The following is a 19,766-nucleotide window of genomic DNA, read 5'->3' as shown; positions in this document are numbered from 1 at the left end:
ATGAACAGAAGAGTTAGCACTGAATGTGACTCATCTTTTCTGCTAAATCTTTAGCTAAGGCATAAGCAAAGAATTGTCATTGTGCAGTGTAATGTCACATAAGCATCATCAGAAATCAACTTGCATGAAAATATGTACATTAAAAAGAAACAACAAACAAGGGAAAGCTGCCAGACACCTTTTACAATGGCACATCTGAGTTACCAACCTACCCACTGCAAGAAAGTTTCCAGTTTACAAAGGCATTGGGGCTTTACCTTCACATTTGATGCTCTTTTCTGAGTATCAACGGTCCTGAATCAGTTTCTGTGTAGTTGCCTTAAACCTTCTTGCTCATTTTAACTAGAAACTGGAAAGGCTAAGACTTGCGATTACAGGACATAAACCATAGGGATCATCTAGCAGGAACACACCCCACTGGCCACAGCAGCATAGGTTGGAGAAAAAATGGCATCAAGAATTAGCTCTATATTTTGTTTACACTTGGCAAGCATGCTACAAAGCAACAGGGAGGAGGAGTAATAGTAGCCAAGTAACTGCTACTCCCCCCTTCCTTTCAAAATAAACACATGAGAAGTGATAGCTGCAACACTCCATCCTGACACATGGGTACTACAGCTCAATGGAAGCCTCCAGCATTGAAACCCAGAACTGGAGCTGACTGCTAACACTCCACACCCCGTAGCAATACACTGGAGAGTCATGTTACTGCTGCAGGATGGAAAGCAGCATGAAATATGTGAAATTATCTTGTCCATACCTTCTAAATATGAGTGTATTGCCAAGTAGGCTGAAACAGATCCATTCCAGTTTGCAGCATCCCAGCTCCCACCAGCCACAGTATTTGTTGGGAGCTTCCTGTAGAATAGGAAGTTAATAGGGATGGTGCTGTACTGGAATACACACCAGTAAATAACAGTATTTCTCCTAAACTGGGGTTCATATTTTACCTGAAGACCAAACTCTAACATAAATTATTGAAGCATTTTTACCTTCACAGGATTGGGAATGCTTTCACAAGTCAGCTTGTTTAGACTTGGATGCCTTTTTTCTCCTTTATATTCTCTGATGTGATAAGGCACCTCAGAACTGCAGATAACAGAACCAGGCTCTTCTGTAGAGGTCTGCCCTGCAAGATCAAGTCACTGAGAAGTCAAGGGAAGCAGAGAGAGTCTAAGGGAAAGAGAAGATCTACTCCTGCAGTGCGGCTTCTTCTGTCACTGTTTGTTCTTTGGAGATTCCCTCTGTTCCCTTTGAATGGGGAGAAGAAGAACCATGACAGATGAAGTACAAAAGGCCGTTACTAACCAAAGCAAGAAGCTCCCTTCTCCCCACAGGGAATCCTGCAGTTGCACAGTTCAAGTAACTGCAATCAAAGATAAATTTAAAAAACAAATCTTTCACCAAGTTACTTACAGCTTCATGTAATAAGGAGAAGCTATTTCTTAGAGTGTTGAGAGAGAGAAAAAGAAAGAACCATCAGGTACTTCCTCACTACTATTAGCTACTAGAGCTTTCTCTAGGAGCAGTGAGGACTCTTTCCCCATGACTTCCACTCAGAACCACTCCCAACAGGAGCTGTCTGCTCACCAAGCCACAGCAACAGCTGGTATCCACTGTGCATCATAGAGGCTGGGGACAATTCCACAAACAAGGAAGGAAGAAACAGCTTCCCATAACACTCTTCATCCTTGGAAAACTGAAGGGTGTTTACTCAAGTCCCTTCTGCTTCAGAAAGATTGTTCCTTAATCTTTCTCTGTTTATTATTGTATTTATATCTTGTATTTAGTCAATATAACATCAGCAACATCATTCTTAGAACTCTACACATTAAAACCAAGTCCAAGCAAATCCATCCCATGCCTATTTCTCTACCAGTCTCAAATGAAATTTCAGTCAGGATAAAACCAGAACTCTTGGACTAACATTTGTCTCAGGAAGAAAAACCAGACAAAGAAATCCAAAACAAAGCCCCACAAATGATGGGCAGCATCAATCTGTCAAGAAATTCCTGAAACAACTCAGTGGTGTGATAGGAGAGTCATCATAATTTCCCAAGTGGCTACTTGGAACTTCCAAGATGAAGTTTAAGCCAATCCTCCCTGCTTGTGTTACACAGAAACGCTACTGAAGGAAGAGATCTAAAAAGTTGGAACAAATATATAGAGTGAATTGTCAATACACATTTGTGAACTTCCCCTTATCCCAGCTGTAGCTGGGATTCTTCCTAGATGTGCTTATTCTAATTTCTGCCCTGTGCTGGAGCACCCCTGCATGATACTTTGTGTTATTCTGAAAGCAGGATCCAATCTCTACAGGAGACATTAATCAGTTCTCAGGGAAATGGTTTCATTTGCCAGTTCTATTACAGAGGTTAAACGGAAGGAGAAGGAAATGTTTCCTTTGGAAGGAACACATATGGCTCATACTAACTACTGACGTCTATGAAACATGGGCTTTGTCTTCCTATCCCCCCAGTCCACTTCATAGAAAGATGCTAAGTTGGACTGAAGAGAAAGAGGAGTTCAAGCTCTTGTAAGAGTGGAGGAGTGCTTGTAACAGCAGGACAAGGGGTAATGGGTACAAACTGGAACACAAGAGGTTCCACTTAAACTTGAGAAGAAACTTCTTCTCAGTGAGGGTGACGGAACACTGGAACAGGCTGCCCAGGGAGGTTGTGGAGTCTCCTTCCCTGGGGACATTCAAAACCCGCCTGGACACGTTCCTGTGTAACATTATCTAGGTGTTCCTGCTCCGGCAGGGGGATTGGACTAGATGATCTTTTGAGGTCCCTTCCAATCTCTAGCATACTGTGATACTTTTCTCACACCCTCACCTAATGATTAAAACTAAGGTAAAGCAACTCACTGAACCAAGCAATTAAACACAGCAATGACAAGACTGAGTAAATCCCAGCCAGATGCGAGCACCAAGGAGGGGAGCATTGCATTGCCTCCACCACTGAGACTGCACAGAAGTAACAGACTGTAAGTGGCTTTTCCAAACACCCCACAATCACAAAGCCATTCTCCCTTGTTCAGTAATTCCAAAGGCAGCACAACCTTCCTAAATGGCTCACAGGCACACAAACACTCCCCCCCCATTCTGTGTTGGGGTGGTGTTCAGAAGAGCAGCACCATTGCATGCTTTATCAAACCTGTACATAGCTTCTCACGGACATGTAAACTCTGCAGACTGAATCTACCTGTGTAAGCTGGAAGAACATGGAAGGAGGCAGCAGGCAGCCCAAGGGGAACCCTCGTTGTCACAGCTTCTGAGACTGAGGGCAGCACGAGTAAGAACCTTTCTCCTGTTCACAAGGTGATAACCTTGAGGACTTTGATTAATGGGCATTACTCAGGCAGATGAACTTAAATCTACACTGCATCTTCCATGATCCAGATGAGTCTGGTAAGTAGCTGGAAGGTAGGAAAATTCCCATCTGAATTTATTAATGCAGGCTAGAAAAAGTAGTTTGAAACAGTAAAATCTAAAAGACACATAGACCACAGCTAAACTTATCTCCTAAGTGCTTCCAAGGCAGGGAATGGACTCAGACTTCCAGCCACCTTGACAGCAAAAGAGGAGAACTGCAGTGCAGTGTCTGCTCTTCACATCAACACCCCAGTCTCGGGGGCTTGGATGAACTTTAAGCTCCTCCCAGCCTAAACCACTGTGGGATTCTATCATTGATTTAGGCATCCAGAATATCTGAAAGGGATCAGGACAAAAAAAAAAAAAACCACAAAGAATTGCAAACAAACCTGCTACACACACACAGAGTTCAAAATGTCATTCACAGCCTTAACTAATGTGACAGGCATCTAGAAAGACACCATCACTAATAGAGACCTTAAATGGTAAGACTCCAGCCAATTTCCACAGTATTTTAAACAATTTTACACAAGCAAGCCCTACATTTAGTTCACAATGTGAGCAAGTGCCACGCAGCTTTTACTTAAAAGAAAATTACAGAGAAGCAGCTTCCCATTCACATGTGATCAGTGCAGTGAGAATCAGACCCGCAGGGTTTGTGGAAAACTACCCTGCACAAAATTGGCTTCAATTGCTATATGTGCAATGGTGAGAGATAACAAATAGAGAAGACCTACTTCCACTGGAGCACCAAAGGATGGCAAAGTGTACAGATGGAAATGATAGGTTTCTCTGGCTTGACTATTACGATTCTAGTGCAAAGAGCAGAATGAATGTATTGTCATTCGTACAAACCTTGCAACAGAGCCAGGAAGCAGGAAGGTATTAGCATACACAGCTGTCTATAGAACAGCGTTCTCACAGCACTACCAATGTATCTCCTGCCACCACATAGACTGTAATGATTTGAAACTAATATAGTGATGATCTTTAGTATAAGGCCTTCAATAATTACTTGACAGTAAGATACTGTCCTTAGTAAAGACGTTCACACACACGTAAGGGGAGGACTTGGGGGTGGGAAAGGGGGGGCGGCAAGTGGATGTTTCATTTCATTGATCATTTTTCAATTCAACTGATCATTTGCTGAAATAATGTTTCTGTTGTTCCAACTTAGGGTGAAGCAGTATGTGCATTTCAAAGCAAAACTTCTCTGTCTGTGTCTACCAAATCTTATTATTCAATACAGAGCAACATAAATTAATCTTTCCTTTCTCAATACTACCATAAAACATAGTACACGCAGGGAAGCAAACAGATCTTTAAATTAAAAAGATCCACAGATACACTTTTAAACCTTAACCTCTGCTGAAGAAACTCCCTTTGGTTTGATGTTCAGCTGATCACGAGAAAAAGCACGAGAGGCTGAGTATTAGCTTGGATTTAGCGGGTTAGGGGCAGGACTCTCAGTTGAGCGAAACTTCAATTACAGCCTAATTTGATGTATACCCAAATACACGATTGTAATTCAATAAACATCTCTTCAGAATTAAACAATTCCAGTTTGTTTTCAGCTCAGCCTATGTGCCTGCATTACAGATTTGCTATTATCCCCACTAAAATCAGTGTCAGGCTCTGGAAGCACTCATCTGTGCAACCCCAGCATGTCACAGCGCTGCAGCAAACTAACCTTCACTGAGCCACCCAACCTTACCTGCTTCCTACACAGAGCCAGGAAAGGAGGATGCACCTTCCCATAACTGAATCACCCTCCTAACATTTCTTGTAACTGGGTGCCTGCCCAAGTAATCCAGCAATGTCTCTCCTGGTGGGCATCCAACCATTCATGGTTATAACTTGTCTTTCTGGGATTTTTCCCTTCTTATATCAATGAACATGAAAGGGCTGGGCACCTACTCAACTTTGCATATGCTGATATTTGGCTGCTCTGGAAGACTGCCTTCCCTCTCTTTAGCTATGATACAACAGTAGATATGCTATTCCTGGCAACTCAGTCCCATTCTAAGCATGAATTAATTCATTCAGATTTGAACAAGATGCAAGATTACCACGTGGGAATTAAAAGCACTTGGCATATAATAGAAGTGTGACCTGTGTGGTCTGAATAACTGCACCACACAACACTCTTCAACACAATTCAAGGCATTGTAAAAGCATGAACATACTGACCAACATGTCCTGCAGGAAGCAGGACAGTGAACAAAAATGATCTCATTTTTGCAGCAGCCCTCTATTTGCACAGAGAAGTCAAACATACAGATCAATGAAATTATACTATGAGCAATCCCACACTTCCTCTAACTTCATATCATCCCCACCCTAAATACATTATGTCTCTGGAGCCACCTTCTGATCTCTCCACCTAGGAGTCATTGAATGTCCCCATGATGCAGCTCAGGGTTCGTTAGAAAAGAGAAAAGTAGCTCAGTGAACAGACTTCACCACATGCCACGTAAAGGCAGGATTAAGACACATCTGGCATGTGTCAGGCACAGTATCAGTTCTTGAATCACAGTAAATAACAAAGGTAAGCCCCTAGTATCCTTGAAGAACTACTGATGTTCTACTGTGTACTTCAGGACATCAGCAGAGTCAATCCCAGCATTTACTCTCAGCAGCCCTGAGCAGGCTCTTCTGACGTGCAATACTCCATCACAAGATGATTTATGCCTGATAAAGTATTGTGAAGGCAGGCAGATGAAGCTGACTGACAGCCAAACTGTTAGCTGACTACAGTAAAAGTATCCATAATTACCATGCACTACTCCAAAAGCTTACAAAGAGGGCTGTATCCAGACATAGCTCCAATTCAAACATTCCTTTTGATAAAATGATTGAAATTCATGTCACTTTTACCCTTTTTTCTCACCTAAATTAAATATGAATGAAAGAAGACGGTCCAATAGGCTGTCAGGTTTCTACAGAGTTGCCATCTAGGAGAAAATACTCATCTTGCATAAACTGTCTGGTTTAATGCAACCTACCTTTGACTATTAATTCTGCATAATTGGAAACTCCAGATCCGCCGTCGGAGCGAATGACGCAGCGGTACTTGCTGATGCTGCGCTGGGAGGTGTCAGCCACGCTCACCGTGGCAGAAAAGCGCCTGTGGTTGACCACTCGAGTGACCATCAGTGCTGTGTCCCTTCCATTCCACTGCTGCAAAGGCAGACAAAGATAATGAAAGTCATGAAGACACCCAGATCATGCACCCATGTGCTATTCATTCTTTATTACCCTTCTTCCATGTGAGGGTGCTGAGGTGCTGGCACAGGGTGCCCAGAGAAGCTGTGGCTGCCCCATCCCTGGCAGTGTTCAAGGCCAGGTTGGACACAAATTGGAGCAAGCTGCTCTATGGGAAGGTGTCCCTGCCCATGGCAGGGGTTGGAACTGGATGAGATTTAAGGTCCCCTCCAACATAAACCAGGCTGGGATCGTGTAATATTTGGGCATTTAATGCATTATATTTACTGAAAGGCTAGAGAGAGCGAGCTCAGACTGTGCAATTGCACTCAGTGTATTTAGAAGCCTGGCTAGGATATGAAAAGACAACTACTGAATGGCTTGTGTACACCTGGGAAAATGCTACAAATGACCAGATTTCATAAACTTGGCATTTTCAGATGTAAAACTTTGACTCTGGACCAATTCAAAGAAATTGGCTGGATGAGCAGACATCCTTTTATGTCCAACCTTCCCCAATACTCCTCTCTGCCAATGCCAGCCTACATTTTCCCAACTGGAAAAAGGACAGATGAACAACTAGAAAGAAACAGAAATTCTTCACATGAAAAATACCTAAACTTGCTCAGCTGGCCTAATTTATTAGGAGTTTCAAAGGAGAACACAATGCTGCTTTGCCAATTCCCAGTAATGAGTTTTTGGGGGTGTTTCCAATGCTATTTTCATTAAATGTTTCAATTTGGAGAATGGAAAACAAGTTTCCAGCAGCAACAATAACAAATTCCTCCCAAGACCCTGTTTCTCACAGTAAAAGGCTCATGCACTGCTTCAGGTCAGAAATGTTTTTACACATATCTAGACATAATGCAGAAAGATTTCACTGAAAGAATGCAAAAAAGGATCAAGAATAAGCCAAAAATGTATGTCAGTGGCTGCTAAAAGTACACCACTTGTTAATAAACTTCAGATTAAAATGGAACTTTTAGGAGAACAGCTGCGACAAGAGGACACTTAAAGTGCCTGTCAAGACCTTTTTACATAATGCCAACTGCTTTCCTCTCCAGCTCAAGCCTTTTCCCAACAGGAATTTCCGTTCTCGTCATTAGGTAAACTGATTCTTCCCCCAGCCTTTCAGCTACATCTGAAATTGTTATTTTTCAAGTTTATTAAAACATCTGAAGACAATAAAAACGCTTGAGAAAAAGCTCTCACTTCTTTGACTACACATGCCACAGAGACCATGATGAAGGCCATTCCAGGCTGCCTCTGATGTCACAAAGATCGGGTTGTCAGACATCAGTCACATCAGGCCAAGCTGAGAATAAAATCTGGTGATGACTTAAGTTGGCACACATTTATGTACATGTACAGTACATCCAGCAAGAGACTCCTCTTGACTCGTTTGGGATGTTAGGTGTTTAACAGCACAGAAGTGACAGGACATGGTGGAATGGCTTTAACCTGCCAGAGGGGAGACTGAGATGAGCTCTTACGCAGCTCTTCCCTGTGAGGATGCTGAGGCGCTGGCACAGGGCGCCCAGAGAAGCTGTGGCTGCCCCATCCCTGGCAGTGTTCAAGGCCAGGTTGGACACAGGGCCTTGGAGCAAGCTGCTCTAGTGGAAGGTGTCCCTGCCCTTGGCAGGGGTTGGGACTGGATGAAATTTAAGGTCCCAACACAAACCATTCCATGACTCTCTAAGTTTAGAAGCAGTGAAGAGCTCAGTTATTTTAAAAGCTTCTACAAGAGCACTATGTATAATGCAATGTTGGGATTCACAGATGACAGCAAAGGGCAGAAGCAATTTTTTCCTTCACTAGGAAACATGCACTCCACAATTTCAGTTTGAGGTACGCCCCGTTTCTAACTCTAGAACTGAAAATGAGTTCTTAAAATTGTTTCTACACCCACCTGAATAGCAGGACACAGGCTTTGAAGTCCAACCAGCAGGGTGAAAGTACAGATATCAAGAAAGGGAATGGTTTGGCCTTTTAGTGAGGGACTAAAAGGAACAATCTGCGCACAATGCAGCTGAGGCAAACTGGGAGGAAGAAAAACAGTGGCTGCAAAATGGTTTTGCCTGGTTTCACCAGCCAGGGAGCAATCTCAGAACTTAAGAGTAGGTTTCCTTCTTGACATTTTGTCACTGACTCTGGGCTGAGGATGTTTTTGGAGAGTGAGAGGAAAGAAGATTGTATAATAAAGCAAAAGTGAAGAACTATTCCACTTGTTCTGTCTCTTCTGCTTTATGACCTCCTTACAGGTACATCAGCATTCATTTGAACCCTAACTTTTGCTGTCACTGGGCATTTTCCCCATCCTCTCTATCACAATTCTGTACTTTGTCACCTTAAACTCTCACCTAGAAGCAGTTCAAGGCAGTTCTCAAAAGATCCCGATGAGAAGATTTTGCCCCACCACCCAGTCTTTCTCCATTGACTTATTCTACTTGGAAAAAGAAACAAACCAAAATCAAACCAACAAACCAAAAACCTGCCTGGTTTCACCAGCCAGGGAGCAATCTCAGAACTTAAGAGTAGGTTTCCTTCTTGATATTTTGTCACTGACTCTGGGCTGAGGATGTTTTTGGAGAGTGAAAGGAAAGAAGATTGCATAATAAAGCAGAAGTGAAGAACTATTCCACTTGTTCTGTCTCTTCTGCTTTATGACCTCCTTACAGGTACATCAGCATTCATTTGAATCCTAACTTTTGCTGTCACTGGGCATTTTCCCCATCCTCTCTATCACAATTCTGTACTTTGTCACCTTAAACTCTCACCTAGAAGCAGGTCAAGGCAGTTCTCAAAAGATCCCGATGAGAAGATTTTGCCCCACCACCCAGTCTTTCTCCATTGACTTATTCTACTTGGAAAAAGAAACAAACCAAAATCAAACCAACAAACCAAAAACCCCCAAAAAGGCACATTACCTGAAGCCAGAGCTTGTCATGCTGTGACCACTTCCCCCCAGCAATGCACTGGAACGTCGCATTCTGTCCCACGTTCACCTCCACGTTCTGCAGCCGGAGGAAATGAGGTGCTTTTCCTAACAAAAGAGAAGTATTGCAAGGGTAGAGCAAGGCAGTGGTGGGCTGTGTCACACCAACAGATACAAACACTCAGCAAAGCACTAAGGCCTACCCTGGACAAAAAGATTTTGTAAAATAAAGCTGTCCTTCAATGTTTAACTGCTCACTGCAGAGTGCTGGGGATGATGGACCTGACAGAGGATGGCCTGAGGGACCATAGAGAGTTCTAGCACAGCTAAAAATGCAGACTGAGATCAAATCACAAGTTCATGGGCATCAGCACAATCTCTCAGTGCTTGCTATAAAGAGTAATTGAGTAATTTCTTTTCTTCAGAAAGTTATGTTTCTAAAAAGGTCAAAAAAGCCCTCAAACGCTCCTGAGCTTGTCAAGCACAACTGACCCAAAGCCAGTTTTCCCAAGGGTCTTTTTTCCTTTTGAATTTTATTGACTATCAAATACATCCTAGACCTTTAGAATAATAATGTGTCATTAATACCAAATCAGGTATTAAATGAAATTTTCATCTGACAGTATTGAATCCCTGCATTAGTTTAAGATCGTGGATATCAGAGTTTTTCTGATACTAAATTCAGTATTAATTCAATATTAAACCACTGATATTAAAATTAAAAGCACATCTGTTCACAAAGCTACCAGAGCAGAGGAGACTCTTTTTGACTAAATACCAGGCTCATTCACCTCTGTATATTAACATAGAAGAAAACAAAAAAGCTTTCAATAATGAATCTGACACTTTTAAATGAACTTAGTTCCTCCAGGGCTTCAGAAGAAAGTCTGGGCACCATCTGGAACCATTGAGCAGGACACACTAAAGCCTCAAGAGACTCCAAAGGACAGAGATTTTTAACTTCATCTTTGCATTTCTAGTAGGACCAGACACCAATTCAATCACTTCAGAGGATGCTAACCCATATTTGTCTATTTCCAAACAGCTTCAGAAGGATTTGGGCATCTGTGTCTGTACGTAAGCTTGACACAGAAGTATTTGTGTACTACATAAACATGAACAGAGAACACACACCAAGACGCTACGACAGATAGTTTCTCTATCCCATTCACCACATGCTCAGCTTGCTGACACCTCCTGAAAGATAGTGACTGTACCATCGTGCTCTCTGGGGATCAGCAATTGGCACCAAAGCTTACTGGAACACTACCTCTGGGTGACAGAATGTACTACATGGTATTTGCAGGCTAATACTAGCACTTTCTGCCTGCAGTCTTGTGTGGGCAGATATAAGCCAGCTGCACATATGGAGCTGTTTGGAGTGGGTGAATGCAGCCACAAGATACTTCCCCAGTCTGTCACTCAGACTCCTCGACCAGAGCATGGGGCTGGCCTGTGACTGCACATATAGTCACTGTGATTTAGCCTCATGAGAATCAATACTGCACTGCATTTCTTCCCAGGACAGAAAAAAAAGGCAAGACCAGTGAAATACTTATTTGTCTCCATTACTGTGTCATCAGGGGCACTTCCTTGTGGTTTTGCTGCTACTTAGGTCTGCCTGCTGTGCTGTCATCTCTCAAGGTAAAGCAGAAATGAATAACACCAGTAATTTCAGTAACCACCAGGGTCATCAGGAGTACCATGGTCCCCATGGCTTGAGTTTGAACAATTGCAAAACAAGTATGAGGGGAAAAGCTTGTACAAGTCAACAGAACACACTCTGGTGACATTCACCCTGGTGGCTGTCATTGCTCAGCACAAAAGCAATGCTGGCAATCAGACAGGAGAAGCATTTACAAAGACCTTGCAGCTTGTACTGGGTACTGTATGCTGCAGGTTGCAAACCAATTCAAAACGGAGTAGCTAACTGTTTGAATCACTTCTGGTTTGAGTCACTAAGAATGCACTTAATTTTTAAGAGTGCATATACTTGGAGAAATGGATTTAAAACCAGTTTGAATACTTCAGTTAAATCAAGCAGGGGTGTAACAGAGCATCCTGTCTCTGGTTTTAAATCCCAAACTTTGTCCAGGCTCTGCCCCACACTGGCCTGCCTCTCAGTGAAGGGATTGGTTATAGAATCACAGAATACTTAGGTTTGGAAAGGACCTTAAGATCATCCAGTTCCAACCCCCCTGCCATGGGCAGGGACACCTCCCATTAAACCATGCCACCCAAGGCTCTGTCCAACCTGCCGTTGAACACTGCCAGGGATGGAGCATTCCCAGCTTCCTTGGGCAACCCATTCCAGTGCCTCACCACCCTAACAGTAAAGAACTTCTTCCTTATATCCAATCTAAACTTCCCCTGTTTAACTTTTAACCTGTTACCCCTTGTCCTGTCACTACAGTCCCTAATGAAGAGTCCCTCCCCAGCATCCCTATAGCTCCCCTTCAGATACTGGAAGGCTGCTAGAGGTCATCACCCAACAGGCTGTGGAACACACACAGACCATTTAGGGGATCTGTCTGGATGCTGCCATTATCAGCAACATCTGGCTCATACAGATTCTAAGTATTTCTTAATGAAGTAAGTGCACCCAAAGGCCTGAGCAATGAGCACATGGTAAATACAAATATAATTCAGTTAAGCAGCAATTAACCATACTGCAGTTATCAGGAATGTCCTGTTAAACTTGAGCAGAACCGTATCTGTCACATTGAGTGGCAGCTGTTCTCTGAAATCCTCATTGCAAGAAAATCGGTTGATTTCACTCCATCGATATGATCCATGAATTTTTGTGTGAGCAGCTGTCATGGACTGACTAAAACTGACCCAGTGAGAGTGGCTGTTAAAACAAATCTTTAGAAGAAACTGGATATAACATCCACAAAACAGACACACAAAGTCCTCAAGCCACACTGTAGATGCACAAAGAAACCAAACAAGTTCAGACTCAAGACTGAGGCTCAAGGTTCTTTAAATAGAAAAAAAAAAAAACATAAATCTAAGTGTATTATTATGGCTGCAGTAGGGGAAACGTGGCATTAATATTTTTGAACATAATAATGAACCTGCTTTAGTTTCTACTCCTGTGCAAGTGTATTGTCTAACTGAGACTTAGTTATAATATCTTTATGGGCTGACTGGGTTTAACCTTTATTGAGAGACCCTTAGGATATGCCCTTTACCAAGGAGATACTGAAACTATTTGTTCCTGAAGTTACCCACACAGGGTATCATCAGAAGCTTTTCAAATTGTTTTCTACAGCAATATGATTCAGAAATAATAAAACAATCAGTTTTATGTTCTCATAACAAGAGAGGAAAAAAGACTTCCACAGATGGCCTGGCGCTAGCTATAGCCTGAGAGCACATTTGTCTCTTGCACAACTTGCTCAGTTAGATAATTATACAAAGCTGATTGTCTTTAGGTGCCTCAGAGGGATGCAAGATGACATTTTAGCGCTGACCAAACTGGGTAAATCACTCCTTTAGACTGTAAAGCTTGGTAATAACACACCAATATGGTTAGAAAAACAAAGAGTGCTCACTGCATGGATGGGCGAGAACTCTGACTTCATCCACAGCTATGTACCCTGGGTGTCCTTTCAAAGAGACAGACTCAAATATCACCTGAAACACAAAACAAGAAAAATTTTCTTAAGAAGAACAATTACACATGGCCAATCACCAAGTTCTGCTCTTATTCCAGTGTTTGAGTCATTCAAGGCATTTCATCAGGAATAACGAAGGGATACCAGGCAATACAGTCTGTACATGTATACCAAAGACTGGAAATCTGTTCAATATGAAAAGCAAAAAGTTAGAGCAACATTCATTAGGATTAGAGACAACTATGCAACTATGTGCTTCTTGCATTTGGAAGAGAAAAAATAGACTGTGTATATCCACACCTACATTTACTTTAAGCACCAGTCCAAGAACATTAGGTGGATAATCACCTTGTTCTTAGTATGCCTAGGAAAGCTGGAGAATGCTATACATTTACTCCAATTGAGTCAAAACCGCTGAATGGATCCTCCCGGAGAACATCTTCATTTGGCACACATACCACTTCAGTACTGGAAAGCAAATCATGAGCAACTGCTGATCCTGAGTTTCAGTTACTGGGATGAAATAGGATTCTCACAGATACAACAAAGATGTTTCTACCTTTCCATGGCTTGAACTAACACAGTCTGAGAATGAATATTCATAAAACCCACATGTAGCATTTCTCTACATTAATGGTACACTAACTAGCAATTTCTATATTGTGTATGTAGCTGGGCAATGAAAGTGTTCCACTAATTTGTGTCTGAATAGACAGACAGTAAATTACACATGAACCAAAATCTCATTCTTCCCTATGGCTTTGTGATTTTACCTGGAAAACTGGCCTGAATTATCCTCTTACCAAAAATACACAAGCTATCCCAGAGTCAGCAGTTAGTAAAACCTAAACAAATGATAAAGAGATCATTAACTACTGCCAAATAAGCTAACCAAAAGTTCAGGAGAAAATAGCACTAAATATGCACAGTTTGACCAACAATTAAAGGACATTAGGACATATAATCACAGCCTACACCTTATTCAGAGGGGGCAGTGAAGGGAAGCGCTGAGCTCCCCTCTGGTGACCAGTGACAGGACAAGAGGCAATGGTTTTAAACTGAAAGAGGATAGATTTATATTAGACATTAGGCAGAAGTTCTTCCTTGTGAGGGTGCTGAGGCGCTGGCACAGGGTGCCCAGAGAAGCTGTGGCTGCCCCATCCCTGGCAGTGTTCAAGGCCAGATTGGACACAGCTTGGAGCAAGCTGCTCTAGTGGAAGGTGTCCCTGCCTGTGGCAGGGTTGGAACTGGATGAGCTTTACGGTCTCTTCCAACACAAACCAGGCTGGGATTCTGTGATTCTATGAAATGGAATGAAGCTGCATCAGGGGAAGTTCAACAGCAACTTTTCAGTAGGAAAAGGTTCTTCACCAAGACGCTGGTCTGCCTCTGGACATGCTCCCTGGGCTACCTGTTTCATAGAAGAAAATCTTTCCCTAATTTGTAACCTCCAACACAGTGGTCAGGGCACTGAGCTGGCGAGAGTTCACACATGATCTGGACTACCCATAGGTACTCCTGCACAGGAATAGGGAAGTGGACTCAATGATCCCTATGGATCCCTTCCAACTTGAGCTATCCTGTGAGGAAAAGGGAAGTTTCGAAATATTAAACTGGAAGAGAAAACAGAAAACTGCAGCCTGGTTATTTAATGTGCTGGTGGTGCTACCTCTCAATTAGTGATTCTCCTCCCAAAGGAATCCTTTACTACTCTGAAAAAGAATGAATGGATGGAGACATAACGAATGCCATCCTCTGCATTTGAAACATGTCCTCAGCTTTATTCCCTCTTCCCAGAGTAATGTTCACACTGTTCTAAACTGCTCATGTATGCATGAGTATACAAAAATGTTCACAAGGACAGACTGAATTAACATGTTCAGCTGGCACTGTTACCTCTATCAGAGCAGGATTCCAGTGCAGATACTTGTGTCACATAAGAAAATCCTTCAGTAATTTGTAACCTCTAAAATTTATCACTTGAACAAGAAGTTAACTACTTAAAGCCAGTTTTCAACACTTACTTTCACTCTACCTAAAAGCTGGTATCCCCAGTCTGTCACTGTGTAGCCTCTTCTTAAGCTCCTTCATCAGATATAAACCAGGAAAAGATTCAGCTGCCCAAAAGCTGGTCACCGCACACCCTGGTTATGAAAGTGAGCAGCATGTCCTTTGCAAGTACAGAACTGCCCTCAATCATTTAGCTTTGCATTTGGGCTTCCAGAGTGCAGTTTCTACTCATGTTTTCATGACTTCATAAGGTCTGCTTCTCTAATTCAGAACACATCCAAATGTGAGATGTTCAGAAATGCATCCATTAGGAAAAAAGACACCATAAAAACAGGTAGAACACAAAAACTAACAGGCAAAGTTATAAACTAAGAAAAGGTGAAATGCTTAAATACATAGAAACAAAGTTCTACTCCAAAGGAGGGTGGACAAAAACCAGGGACGAACAATTGTCCAAGGAGCAATAGGAGGAAGCCAGTCTCTGAAAGACAAAATAATAACAATAAAAAACCCCAAGTGTTTTGTTATCAAGGCTCTTAATATGCTTCTGAGGGACAGTATAAAAGTATAATGCAAACCCTTATTATGGAAATTATAGTAATTTTAGAAATGTCATTCATGACAAAAATCACACTTCCTGAGGAGGGCATGGAAGGAACTGCAGCTCCCTTCAGCCTTCAATTCCAGTGCAACATTACAGCTACAAAATCCTCTTTTCATTTTGTATTTCCAAGAAGCTGTAAAGCCACAATGAACTAAATCCCAATTTGCTGCAAGCCAAGAGCTTGGAAAGAAAAGTTCTCCAAAGCATTGGCATTTAGTGCATGGCAACTGGAAGCACCAATATACAGAGAACTGCCTTCATTAATTACATGTTCAGTCTTTAATGCACAATACAATTTGCACTGGTAACAGTCGACTCCTACAAAACCCATGCACACTGGTGCAGAATCCACTGGGAAGGGTGGAGGATCCTCTCAAGTCACACATCATTGTTCTGACAGACTAAACTATTATCTATTCTGCTTTACACATGGATATTCCTGTTATTTCCCAGTTCAAATTTCCATGTTGTCTTCATCTGTATCTTGCAGCATCTCAGCCCTACCAAAGCAAGAAGAGCACGGAAGCATCCAGGTTTTCCTGAGAACTGAGGAGGAATGGGCAGGAATAAAGGCTGATGAGGCTCAGCTCTGCAAATTCCACACTGAGTATCTCTCATATCTTTTCACCTTCCGTTGGAAATGCAGTGTAATGGTTGAGACATGGGCCTTTAACAATGCTTTACATTTAAGATACTTCCCAAAAATTAATATAGATGAAAAAATTCAAAGCTTTACTCTGAAAAAACACTCTTAAATGCTTGGGAGACCTGGAAATACAAAGTCATTTCATGTTTCCTTCCCAATAAATAATCCTACACTTCACTGCTGCTCTATACCAACAGTGCCTGTGTTAGCCTGGCTCATCTGTTGTGGTACAACAGTTTTCTTCAGGCATGGATCAATAACATTCCTTGCTATACATCAAAACACCTCTTCCAGGCAGACTCCTGCACTGCCCTTGGTGCATTCTGGGACTAAGCTCATCCTTACGGCAAGCAGTAACTCAAGATTACATGTATTACCTTTCTCCAAGAACTATTACAGCTTTTTCTCACTATACTCAGAACATCTGTAGGCTGGGAATCCACGTACGAGTAACTCCAGGGCAGACATCATAAATCTCCACCACCACCACCACCATTTATAGCTCAGCAGAGTGCTTTTGGATCTAGATGACTCCTACAACCCTTGCGCAGAACTACCAGCCCCAAAACATGAACTCTGGCAGCTAGTTACTAGTATTCCACTAGTCCCATCTCCAAAGACCAAAGCAGCTGTGTAAGCCTCAGACCCAGGGCAGGCAGTTTTTGCCTGACTGGGTTTTCGATGCATACTGCAGTTCAAGATGGTGGTTTCTGTGCATTAACAGAATAACCCACATTTTGCTTGACACAGATGTCATGATTTAGGAAAAATGCTCTTTTTTTCCTGTGTTCCCTGGTGCTTTTGATAACACAGACCATGCTTTCAGGCCTCTTTGCATGCAAAAGATTTCTCCAGGCATGCAATTTTCATTTAAAGCTGACAACACTCTGATGGCACGCCCTAGATTGAGAGTGTGAAACAGGACACTGCCTAGCAAACAGCACACCCAGGCTTGGGTCAGCCCATACCTCCAGACTCCCTCAGTCCTAAGTGTCACTGCAAACTGCCAAATAACAGGAATTCTGACTTAAACCTTCACTATGTTTTCCCCCTCACCTTTGCAAACTTAAAGTTTTCTTTTTTAAACCTTGGTTAAATGTAAAAACTCACAGGATAGCAGACCATCAACAGGAGTGGTTTATGAAATCAGGGACCAAGGATAGGTCAGTCCATTAGATTTCCCATAACTCCACTTAGACCACCATGCAGTTCTGGTGTTCCCACCATAAGAAGGACATAGAGCGGTTGAAGCAAGTCCAGAGGAGGCCACAAGCATGATCAGGGGCCGGAGCACCTCCTGTATGAAGATAGGCTGTTCAGCCTGGAGAAGGCTGCATGGAGACCTCATAGCAGCTTCCAGTGTCTGAAGGGGGCTACAAGGATGCTGGGGAGGGACACTTCATGAGGGACTGTAGTGACAGGACAAGGGGTGATGGGTTTGAACTGAAACAGGGGAAGTTCAGGATAGATCTTAGGCAGAAGCTCTTCCCTGTGAGGGTGATGAGACACTCTCACAGGGTGCCCAGAGAAGCTGTGGCTGCCCCGTCCCTGGCAGTGTTCAAGGCCAGGTTGGATGGGGCTCGGAGCAACCTGCTCTAGTGGAAGGTGTCCCTGCCTGTGGCAGGGAGGTTGGAACTGGATGATCTTAAGGTCCTTCCCAACCCAAACCATTCTATGATTCTATAACAGTGGGATCAATCTCAAAGCCACACTTGAGAAAGAATACAAATATACGCAGAAGGAAACATTACCCCATTCAACAAAAAGTAAAACGGAAAACCCTTGCATTTCTAGGGAGGAACTCCTCCTGAGCACTTGCTGCTGCCTCCAATCTGTTCATTTTACACTCCAGTGAAAAAAATCTTGTCTGATTTAAAGGATTTTTTTGCTCAGGAAAAGCAAACTTGACCTGCAAAAGGACTTGCAAAAGAAGTAAGGCAGGCTCAGGCAATCTGCTATTGGTATTGCTAAGGACAGGAGCTCTCACGGAGTGAGATCAGACTGTCTCTGCCAGGTTTTTAAAGCACTGATTACCTGGGTGAAAGCTCATTCCTGTTACCTCTGTGGAGCACCTACTATGAAGCAAATTCTGGTTCATGATGAGGTTCATGTTAATCTGAATGGAGTACAAGCATTTCACTATGATTTCAGAACAGCCCTTACAAGACCACTTTCCACCCGTTTAAATCCTTTTATCCTTCCCTCTCACCCTGCACAGTGTGGTTCTATGCATGCTGCTGCTATCCCCAACTTTTTTCCAGAGGTAGAACAAGAAAACATTCTACTTCAGCTCTGATTTTACAGACCTGCAACACAGTCAGTAGAAGTAAATAAAGAAAAAAACAAAAGCAAGCATTTCTACCTGCTGTTTCCTATCCACAGACTATTTGTGGACTTTTAATAGTTTATTCTACCCTAATCCCACTCTCACTCCTGTACCTTATTCATAGAATCACAGACTGATTTGGGTTGGTAGGGACCTTAAATCTCATTCAGTTCCAACCCCCCTGCAACACACGTATGCATCACCTAGTATGTGAGGCCATTGTGAACAATTTACCTAACTAAAACTAAAACAATGATAGCAAAGTTGCTGTCAGACTTGAGAGTCGGGAAGGAGGGCAAGGGGTAAATGATTTTCAGAATATCCGTTGCTAACAATAGTTTAGCTCATACCCAGCCAAATGTTCTAAGGAAAAACATTCCAAACTCATACCTGATAAAAATGTGGCCAGAATGTACTGATGGCAAGTTCGGCTTTCACCCATCCTTCTGTAACAACCCCCGAGACATTCCATATGGGATTGCCCTGTGGTCCTCCATTCACCTTCACGTAGACGTTCAGAGAGCCAGGACTCGAACGGTCTCGGCTGGACAGGTAATAGTGGAAGTCAATGCAGTGGGTGTCATTTTCCTTCAGTGTAGGCAAGAGCAGGTGAGCTTTCTGCCCAGATGCTCGCCCAGAGCTGTTCACCATCATGAAGGAGCCTATAAAAGAAAGCAGAAAGAGAAGGAGGAGTGGGTTTACCTGGCTTTTGCAGTAGAAGAGAAGTTGTGGCTGCTCCAGCCAGGCAGTGCTCAAGGCCAGCTTGGATGGGGCTTGGAGCAAGCTGCTCTAGTGGAAGGTGGCCCTGCCTGTGTCAAGGGGTTGGAAGGCGATAAGCTTTAAGGTCCCTTCAACCCAAACCAGGCTGGGATTCTGTGAAAATCAGTTTCATTAGAAAAGTCAGTGATTCCCTTAGAAACCAGAAAACAAAACACCCACCTGAAGAGCTCAAACCAAGTATCCTATGCTCGTTGTTAGGTAACAGAAAGAAAGGGTAGTAAAATTTAAGATGTATATACACACAAATAGATTGAGGACCAACTAG

At 42.7% G+C, this 19,766-nt stretch overlaps 1 protein-coding gene across 6 annotated transcripts in view; it reads right to left on the bottom strand.

The window, feature by feature from the left end:
• PTPRT (protein tyrosine phosphatase receptor type T) overlaps window positions 1-19,381 on the bottom strand; it is a 278,660-nt gene extending 259,279 nt beyond the window's left edge. For all 6 annotated transcript variants that reach the window (XM_062610067.1, XM_062610071.1, XM_062610066.1 and 3 more), the window contains exons 1-4: window positions 19,112-19,381; window positions 13,073-13,154; window positions 9,508-9,623; window positions 6,382-6,556 (exon numbers count right to left, since the gene is read on the bottom strand). In XM_062610067.1, coding sequence (XP_062466051.1) covers window positions 6,382-6,556; window positions 9,508-9,623; window positions 13,073-13,154; window positions 19,112-19,375 — 637 coding nt within the window. In that variant the 5' untranslated portion in view covers window positions 19,376-19,381. The remainder of the gene's footprint in view (window positions 1-6,381; window positions 6,557-9,507; window positions 9,624-13,072; window positions 13,155-19,111) is intronic.
• Window positions 19,382-19,766: the final 385 nt, after the last annotated feature.

Source organism: Pezoporus occidentalis, unplaced genomic scaffold (genome assembly GCF_034315485.1).
Source record: "Pezoporus occidentalis ecotype Australia unplaced genomic scaffold, CSIRO_AGI_Poc_V1 ctg144, whole genome shotgun sequence".
In the NCBI taxonomy this organism is placed as follows: domain Eukaryota; kingdom Metazoa; phylum Chordata; class Aves; order Psittaciformes; family Psittacidae; genus Pezoporus; species Pezoporus occidentalis.
Note: the sequence above shows the minus strand (reverse complement) of the source record. Positions and strands in the feature narration are given on the sequence as shown.